At 43.2% G+C, this 10,559-nt stretch overlaps 1 protein-coding gene across 1 annotated transcript; it reads right to left on the bottom strand.

Annotated features, from left to right (window-relative positions):
- Positions 1–746: 746 nt before the first annotated feature.
- On the bottom strand, positions 747–2,718 carry LOC125538006 (cytochrome P450 77A4-like). The gene has a single exon (XM_048701316.1). It carries the CDS (start codon positions 2,647–2,649, stop codon positions 1,036–1,038), a length of 1,614 nt encoding a protein of 537 aa, XP_048557273.1. The 5' UTR covers positions 2,650–2,718; the 3' UTR covers positions 747–1,035.
- Between the last annotated feature and the right edge of the window lie 7,841 nt (positions 2,719–10,559).

Consider the following 10,559-nt stretch of genomic DNA (forward strand, 5'->3'; position numbering starts at 1 on the left):
CAGTACACTGAACGTCAGAAATAATAAAAATTATATTTAGATCCGTAGACCACCTAGCGACGACTACAAGTACTAAAGCGAGCCAAAGACATGTCGCTTTCATCGCCCTCCCTCGCCGGCGTCGGGCAAAACTTGTTGTAGTATACAGTCGGGAAGTCATCGTGCTAAGGCCTCATAGGACCAGCGCAACACTACATCAACCGCCGCCGATAAAGAGTAGCATAGATTAAAACGATCCAACCTGAAGACACACGAAGGTAGACAAACTACGACCAGAATCGAGCAAATTCACCAAGGACAGATCCGTCGAAGACACACCCCACACACCCACCGACGATGCTAGACACACAACCAAGGCGAGGGTTAGGCGGAAAGAAAATTATTCCCAACTTCACAGAGCCGCCGCCATCTCATCTTCCAGAGCAAAACACAAACCCTAATAATACTCGAAGGGACATCCAAAAACAGAACCCTCCCACCGGCAAGGGTTAGGATCCACCGTGCCGCCATGGTCCTAGGGCCGTTGGAGAACAGGCGGAACGACGGTGGAGTCGACGGGAGACAAAGGAACCCTAGACTTTTCTTCACCGTCGACGGGAGGCAGTGGAACCATAAACTTTTCTTAGGGAGGAAGGCGTTTATTTCATCTATGCTTGTAAACGATCTTGCCTTTTTTTTCTATGGAGCTTGACGAATCAGTATATATATTAGGAAGAACAAATCTTAGTAGGAGCAATCCTTGCACATATAGGAATAAGTTCTTCAATTCAAAATCATACAAACTCGCTTGATGCATATGTGACTGTGCTACTTCGCACACATAATACAGGTGTGTATACCGTGGACATAGATAAACGACTAGAGAAGCTATGTATAGCACACTAGGATACTTTCTCATAATGCTGGAATCGATAACAGTAGGTACGGTGGTGGCACATGGGTGGGTTACGTGCTGATCTAACGGCCAGGGTGGTTGCGATGCATGCATTGGACGTACGACTGCCGGGCACCCCGATCCACATGCATGCACATGCATCAGAGCGACATCTTCCGGGGCTTGACGGTGGCCAGCAGAGGCTGGTTCATCACCACCGTGAACTCCACCTTATCCTTGAAGTCGACCGCCGGCTGCGACGGGTGCGCGCGCCACTCGAACTCCTGCAGCATCCGCGCCACCATGAGCGCGATGTGCGTCGTCCCCATGGCCAAGCCCGGGCAGATCCGCCGCCCCGCCCCGAACGGTATCATCCGGATGCCCGCGGACCCTGTCATGTCCGCGGTCTCGCCGCCGGTTAGGAACCTATCCGGGTCGAACTCCGTCGGCCGGTCCCACAGCTTAGGGTCCTCCGAGATGGTCGGGAGGAAGATGTCCAGGTTCGCGTCCGTGGGCACGTCGTAGCCGGCGAGCTTGCTCCCAGGTTTGACGGCGGCGTGGGTGAGCGAAAAGTAGGTGGGCGGGTGCTTCCGGAGGAGCTCCTTGACGAAGGCCTGGAGGTAGGGCATGCTCTCGATGTCCTTGTCGTCGATTGCCCGGGCGTGGCCGACTTGCTGCATGATCTCCTCGTGGAGCCGGACCTGGATGGACGGGTTGTCCACGATGCGCGCCATGGCCCACTCAATGGCGGTGGCCGTGGTGTCGGTGCCACCGTTGATCAGCTCCGCGCAGAGCGTGACCAGCTCCTCGTCTGCGCCTTGGCGGCCCTCGATGTGGAGGTCCAGCAGCGAGTCGAGGTACGAGAAGGGCGCGGCGACGTTGGGATCTGGCGGCGAGCTCTGCATGTCGCGGAGGATGGCGCGGCGGCGGTTGATGAGCGGGAGGAGCGTGTCGACCTGCTCCCGGCGAACGGCGAGCGCCCGGCGCTGCTTCCGCCAGAAGAAGGGGCGGAGGAACGGGAGGTAGTCATCCATGCGCACGCCGACGGCGAGCAGCACGCGCTTCAGGACGGCGTCGATGTGCACGATGTGCTCCTCGTCCAGGTCGAGCAGGCCGAAGGTCATATCGAGCAGGATGCAGAACACCGCGAAGCGCGCGTTGCGGAGCACCCACACGGAGGCCCCGTCGGCGGACGCAGCGGCGTCGGCGCGCATGCGTGCCACGAAGCGGTCCATGGCTCGAAGCCTCGCCGGGCGGAACTCCCGGAGACGCGACGTGCTCAGCATCCCGGACACCATGTTCCGACGCAACGACCGCCACTCGGGGCCGTACACCGCGGAGTTGACGGTGAACTTGTTGGAGGAGAAGATGTTGCGCGTGGTGTTCTCGGCGGGGCGGCTGGCGAACTCGGCGCCCTTCTCGACGAGCGCCTCGTGCACGAGCTCGGCGCTGCTGATGACGACGAGCGTGCGCACGCCCATCCGCAGCGTCAGGATGGGTCCGTACTCACGCCGCAGGTCGCGGATGTAGTGGATGAAGAGCTTCCCGGAGAAGGCGACCTGGAAGAGGTTCCCGACGATGGGCCACCCGGGCGGGCCGGGTGGGAGCCTCAGCCCCCGGTACTTCCGGTTGTACCTCGCCACAGCGACGGCCACCACTATGGCCGCGGTGGCCACGGCGGCCGTGAAGGCTAGGCTCATCGAGTCCCCAGGCATTGCGCCGAGAAGGTTGGCAGTGGCACGCGCCGGTTGTTGCTGTTGTCGTTGCATGGACATGGGCGCGATAAATGAAGTGCTGTACGAGATGGAGAGGCGTAGTGCGTGGCTATGAGTAGTAGATTTGAGTTTGTAGCAGATATTATAGGGAGAGAAGAGGCCTAGTGCGTGGCCGGAGAGAGGACCCGAGTAAATGCGAGGTGGCAAATGTCGTTGGAGAATTCAATGACCTCATGAGGCGATTGGGCGCCTAGCTAGCTTGACTCGAGGAGACTCAGTTGCTCGGTGCCGCGTCGCGATGCTGCAGTGCTCAGTTGCTCACACATGCACTCAACTTCCTCCGTTCATAAATATAAAATCACTTTAGCTAAATGCAGGTCGCCTGAATTTCAAGTTTCGGTCACTCAATTTTTGTTGCCGTTGATTGCTGCTCCAAGATTCCTTTCGGTTTTACTTTTCTGTTGTGTGTTCTGTCCTATTTTTTTTGAACAGTTTTGTTAAAGCACATCTAGATGTGCCATAAGTATCGCACATCTAAATTCTATGTCATTGATCTTACGTCAAGATTTGTGTAAATATTTTTTTCTTTCTTTATATTTGATTCACTCACTTAGATGTGCAATAAGTATCGCACATCTAAATTCTATGTCATTGATCTTACGTCAAGATTCGTGTAGATATTTTTTTTCTTTTTTTTTATATTTGATTCACTCACTTAGATGTGCAATAACTAAAGCACATCTAGATGTGCGCTAGACACACCTTTTTTGAATTTGGGCTCGCATTGTTTGACTTACTCGGTTTTGTGGGGCAGGAGATGTTAATGGGCTTGTAGCCCGTTACTTGTGGCCCTGTTGTCATCTGTTATTCCATCCCACACCGGCAGTTTCTGTCCATTTTTATCTTTCTTTGCTTTGTTTTATCACTTCCCACTTTGATTTTCATGGGAAAACCATAAGGTTTATGTAGGTTACTTTCTTCTTTGTTTTTATCATTCCTATGAGATTTTCATAGCTTAGTAATTTCTGTACTTTTGATTTAGTCAGTAAACTCTTTTGTAGCTGGCATTGTCTAAGCTTTGCATATATTAATCCCTATACTAGATGTCCAGCTTGTGCAGGGAGGAACAAACTATTTTAGGCTTGGGCAAAGAGACCCAAGATGATGTCAGCCCTCTTTTGAATTCAAATTTCATTTATTCTGATTTTGCTTTAGTTATTATTTCCTTTTCTTTCTTTTTGAAGTGTAGTATCAATGCTACTAATTCACTCTTCATTATAAAAATTCATTCATTTTTGTTTTTTTAGTTCTTTTTTTCAAGGTAATAGCAGTGCCACTAATTTATTATTTTTTACATTTTTTTGGTGAAAAATCCACTATTATATGTTCATACCTGTATATTATAAAAATGCGCAATTTTTGAGTAAACTGTGTGCAAATTTTGTCACTGGTTGGTTTAATTCTTTTATATTTTCTTTATTTTTGAAGTGTAATACCAATGTACTAATACAATTTTCTTAGAAAATGTACCCACGTAAGCTACAATACGTGTGTAAATTATACTAGAGTGTGAAGTTTAAACTATTATACGTTCATTCTTTTCGTATTTCAAAAGGTGCAATTTTAGTGCAAGGTTGTGCATAAGTTTTTGTTGTTCTTATTTTTAGTTTCTTTCTTCTGAAAAGGTAATCAGTGACACAAATTCATTTGTCCTTATAAAACCTCGCTAGTTGGATTTTGTTTTGATTTATTTTTCATTTTATTTCTTCTTTAAGGGTACTACCAATGCCACTAATTCATTCTACCTTATAAAACTTCATTATATTTGATTTTGATATAAAAAGGTGTAATTTCTATGTAAATTGTGTGCAAATGTTGTCAATATTTGATTTAATTTCTTATAGTTATTTTCTTTTTAAGGGTAATATCAATGCCACTAAAAAAATCCTTCTTAGACAACATTTTTTGTATTTTTTTACTATTATATGCTTATTCTTGCATATTATGGAAAAACACAATTTTCTATGTAATATTATGTGCAAGTTTTGTCCCTATTAGTTTATTTTCTATACTTCTTTCTTCTTTAAGGTAATAGCAATACGTCTAATTCATTATTCAGTAGAAAACTTTTATTATTTTAAATTGTTTAGTTTTATTCCTTCTTTAAGGTAATATTAATGCCACTAATTTTTTTCCTTTGTAAAACTTCATTATATTGATTTAGTTTTAGTTTTAATTCAATTTATTTCTTCTTTGAGGGTATTAACATTGCCACTAATTCATTCCTCTTAGAAAACTTATTTTTCAAAAATGCCACAATTATATGTTTATACTTGCATATTATAAAAGTGTGCAATTTCTGTGTAAATTGTGTGCAAATTTTCTCATTAATTGTTTCAGTATTTTTACATTTTATTTCTTATTGAAGGTTAATACCGGTGTCACTACTTCATTCTTTCTAAGAAAATGTATACACATAAGTACTATACAATATGTGTATAAATTGTACCAGAATGCAAAGATTGCACTATTATATGCTTATCATTTTTGTATTACAAAGGTGCAATTGTAATGCAAGGTTGTGTGCGAGTTTTCCATTTTTATTTTCTTTCTTCGTCGAGGGTAATAGTAATGCCACTAATTCATTCTTCCTTGTAATACTTTGTTATCTCTTTTTTAGAGGTAATACCAACGACATTAATTCATTGTTCCTTATAAAAATTTATTATTTTGATTTTTTTAGTTTTTAGTAATTTTTCTTTTTTTATTTAAGCGTAATACCAATGCCACCAGCTCATACCTTTTTAGAAATCTTCATTTTTGTGAAACTTTCACCGTTATATGCTTATTCTTGCATATTATAAAAAATATGTAAGTTTTGTCATTATTTGATTTAATTTCTTATATTTTTAAGGGTAATACCAATGTCACTAATTCATTCTTTCCTAGGAAAATTCTTATTCGTAAATATTACACTATTATGTGCTTATTCTTGCACATTATAAAAGACACAATTTTATGTGTGTTCAAATTCTTGATGGAGAACGAAGCATGAAAATCAAAAAAAATTCTACGAACACCTAAGATCTAATCTACGAGATGCATAGCAACGAGATGGAGTGTGTCTACAAACCCTTGTAGACCGAAAGCAAAAGCGTATACAACGCGGTTGATGTAGTCATACTCTTTGCGACCTGATCGCGATCCAATCCGATCTAGCACCGAACGGACGGCACCTCCGCGTTCAACACACGTGCGGCTCGGTGACGTCTCCTCCTTCTTGATCCAACAAGCAAGAGAGGAGAACTAGATGGGATCTCAACCAACACGATGACATGGTGGGGATGGTGGTGGTGCAGTGCCGGCAGGGCTTCACAAAACGCTGCTGGAATCGATCTGAGGAGAAAACGGAGTTATGGCAAACGTACGGCTACAGCTGGGGCGTGGGAATTGGTGTGTCCAACCCCTCCCTCTCCCCCACTATATATAGGAGGCAAGGGGGAGGGTTGGGGCGCAGCCCTAGCCCCTCCTCCAAGGAGGGGGCATGGGCCTAGGGAGGTGTCCTTCCCAAGGCACCTAGGGGGGTGCCTCCCCCCTTAGGACTCTTCCCCTTTTCCTTCACCAATGTATATATCCCAATACTACTCTAGCGTCACCGAACGTTAAGCTTGCGGACCCTACGGGTTCGAGAATCATGTAGACATGACCGAGACACCTGTCCGGTCAATAACCAATGACGAGACCTGGATGTCCATATTGGTTCCTACATATTCCATGAAGAACTTTTATCGGTTGAACCACGATGTCAAGGATTCGGTTAATCCCGTATGCAATTCCCTTTGTCCAGTGATATGTTACTTTCCCGAGATTCGATCATCTGTATCTCCATACCTAGTTCAATATCGTTACCGGCAAGTCTCTTTACCTGTTCCGTAATATAAGATCTCATGACTAACTCATTAACCACATTGCTTGCAAGCTCTTTACGATGTTGTATTACCGAGAGGGCCCAGAGATATCATTCCGTCATAGGGAGTGACAAATCCCATTCTCGATGCATGCAACTCAACAGACACCTCCGGAGATACCTGTAGAGCACCTTTATGATCACCCAGTTATGAAGTGACGTTTGATAGCACACAAAGTATTCCTTCGTTATCCGGGAGTGATATGCTCTATGGTCTAAGGAACTGATACTTGACATGAAGAAAGCTATAGCCAATAACTAAACGATCTGATGCTAAGTTTATTGTTGGGTCTTCTCCATCACACCATTCTCCTAATGATGTGATCCCGTTATCAAATGAAAACTCATGTCTATGGTTAGGAAACCTTAACCATCTTTGATCAACGAGCTAGTCAAGTAGAGGCTCACTAGGGACACAATGTTGTTTATGTATCCACACATGCATTTAAATTTCCGGTCAATACAATTCTAGCATGAATAACAAACATTTATCATGAATGGGAAATAGGATAATAACCAATTTATTATTGCCTCCAGGGCATATTTCCAACAGTCTCCCACTTGCACTAGAGTTAATAATCTATTTCACATCGCTATGTGATTAACACACAATGAGATCTGGGGTTTGATCATGTTTTGCTTATGAGAGAGGTTTTAGTCAACGGGTCTGCAATATTTAGATCACTGTGTACTTTGCATATCTCTATGTCATACTATAGATGCTGCTACCATGCTCCACTTGGAGCTATTATTCCAAATGACTGCTCCACTATACGTATCCGGCTTGCGACTCAGATTCATCCGGATCGGTGTCAAAGCTTGCATCGACGTAACCCTTTACGACGAACTCTTTATCACCTCCATAACCAAGAAACTTTTCCTTAGTCCTCTTTAGGTACCTAAGGATATTCTTGACCGCCGTCCAGTGATCTACTCTTGGATCACTTTGGTACCTCCCTACCAGGCTTATGGAAAGGCACACATCAGGTCTGGTACACAACATGGCATAGATTATAGATCCTATGGCTGAGGCATAGGGGATGACTTTCATCCTTTCTCTTTCTTCTGCCGTGGTCGGGATTTGAGTCTTACTCAACTTCACATCTTGCAACACAGGTAAGAAACCCTTCTTAGACTGGTCCATTTTGAACTTCTTCAAAATCTTGTCAAGGTATGTGCCTTGTGAGAGTCCTATCAAATGTCTTGATCTATCTCTATAGATCTTAATGCCCAATATGTAAGCAGCTTCACCTAGGCCTTTCATTGAAAAACTCTTGTTCAAATAACCTTTTATGCTTTCTAGAAGTTCTATATCATTTCCAATCAACAATATGTCATCCACATATAATATTAGAAATGCTACAGAGCTTCCACTCACTTTCTTGTAAATACAAACTTCTCCGCAAGTTTGTATAAAACCAAAAGCTTTCATCACCTCATCAAAGCGTATATTCTAACTCCGAGAGGCTTGCACCAGTCCATAGATGGATCCCTGGAGCTTCCATACCTTCTTAACATCCTTAGGATTGACAAAACCTTCCGGTTGCATCATATACAACTCTTCCTTAGGAAACCCGTTAAGGAACACAATTTTCACGTCCATCTGCTAGATTTCATAATCATAAAATGCATCAATTGCTAACATAATTCTAACAAACTTAAGCATCACTACGGGTGAGAAAGTCTCATCATAGTCAACTCCTTGAATTTTTCGAAAACCTTTTGTGACAAGTCGAGCTTTATAGACGGTGACATTACCATCAACGTCTGTCTTCTTCTTAAAGATCCATTTATTCTCAATGGCTTGCCGGTCATCGAGCAAGTCCACCAAAGTCCATACTTTGTTCTCACACATGGATCCTATCTCAGATTTCATGGCCTCAAGCCATTTGTCGGAATTCGGGCTCATCATTGATTCTTCATAGTTCGTAGGTTCGCCGTTGTCTAACAACATGACTTCTAGGATGGGATTACTGTACCATTCTGGTGCAAAATGTGTCTTGGTCGACCTATGAAGTTCAGTTGTAACTTGATTCGAAGTTTCATGATCACCATGATTAGCTTCCACTTCGGTTGGTGTAGGCATCACTGGAACTATCTTCTGTTATGTGCTACTTTCCAGTTCGAGAGAAGGTATGGTTACTTCATCAAGTTCTACTTTCCTCCCACTCACTTCTTTCAAGAGAAACTCCTTCTCTAGAAAGGACCCATTCTTGGCAACAAAGATCTTGCCCTCAGATCTATGATAGAAGGTATACCCAATGGTCTCTTTAGGGTATCCTATGGAGATACACTTCTCCTCTTTGGGTTTGAGCTTATCAGGCTAAAGCCTCTTGACATAAGCGTCAGATCCCCAAACTTTAAGAAACGATAACTTGGGTTTCTTGCCGAACCACAATTCATATGGTGTCATCTCAACAGATTTAGATGGTTCCCTATTTAAAGTGAATGCGGCTGCCTCTAATGCATAACCCCAAAATGATAGTGGCAAATCAATAATAGACATCATAGAACGCACCATATCCAATAAAGTGTGATTACATTCGACACATAATTACGCTGTGGTGTTCCGAGTGGCGTGAGTTGTGAAACAATTCCACATTGTCTTAAATGAGCGCCAAACTCGTAACTAAAATATTCACCTCCACGATCAGATCATAGAAACTTTATTTTCTTGTTACGGTGATTCTCCACTTCACTTTGAAATTCCTTAATCTTTTCAAATGTTTCATACTTGTGTTTCATTAAGTAAATATACCCGTATCTACTCAAATCATCCGTGAAGGTAAGAAAATAACGATATCCACCTCATGCTTCAACACTCATCGGAACGCATACGTCGGTATGTATTATTTCCAATGAGTCATTTGCCTTCTCCATTGTTCCAGAAAACGGGATTTTAGTCATCTTGCCCATAAGGCAACGTTCACATGTATCAAATGATTCATAATCAAGTGATTTCAAAAGTCCATCAACATGGAGTTACTTCATGTGTTTTAAACCAATATGACCTAAGCGGCAGTGCCACAAACATGTGAAACTATTGTCATTAACTTTGCATCTTTTGGTATCAATATTATGAATATGTGTATCACTACGATCGAGATTCAACAAGAATAAACCATTCACCATGGGTGCATGACCATAAAAGATATTATCCATATAAATAGAGCAACCATTATTCTCTGATTTAAATGAATAACCGTTTAGCAATAAACAAGATCTAGATATAATGTTCATGCTCAACGCAGGCACCAAATAACAATTATTTAGCTTCATAACTAATCTCGAAGGTAAATGTAGAGGGAGTGTGCCGACATTGATCACATCAACCTTGGAACCATTTCCGACGTGCATTGTCACCTCGTCCTTAGCTAGTCTCCATTTATTTTGTAGCTCCTATTTCTAGGTACAAATATTAGCAACCAAACCAGTATCAAATACCGAGGTGCTACTACGGGCACTAGTAAGGTACACATCAATAACATGTATATCAAATATACCTTTATTGACGTTGCCAGCCTTCTTATCTGCCAAGTACTTGGGGCGGTTCCGCTTCCAGTGGCCATTCCCCTTGCAATAGAAACACTCAGTCTCGGGTTTGAGTCCAGCCTTAGGTTTCTTCACGGGAGCGGCAACTGACTTGCCATTATTCTTGACGCTCCCTTTCTTTCCCTTACCCTTTTTTTTGAAACTAGTGGTCTTATTCACCATCAACACTTGATGCTCTTTCTTGATTTCTACCTCCACGGCTTTAAGCATCACGAAGAGCTCAGGGATCATTTTCTCCATCCCTTGCATATTATAGTTCAATACAAAGCCCTTATAGCTTGGTGGTAGTGACTGGATAACTCCATCAATCGCTACCTTATTCAGAAGATTAAGTCCCAACTAATTCAAGCAGTTGTAGTACTGATGTCTGCTAGAACTACGTCGGTATTTCCCCAAAGAGGAATGGATGATGCAGCACAACAATGGTAGGTATTTCCCTTGGTGATGAGAC

Source organism: Triticum urartu, chromosome 2, assembly GCF_003073215.2.
Source record: "Triticum urartu cultivar G1812 chromosome 2, Tu2.1, whole genome shotgun sequence".
Classification (NCBI taxonomy): domain Eukaryota; kingdom Viridiplantae; phylum Streptophyta; class Magnoliopsida; order Poales; family Poaceae; genus Triticum; species Triticum urartu.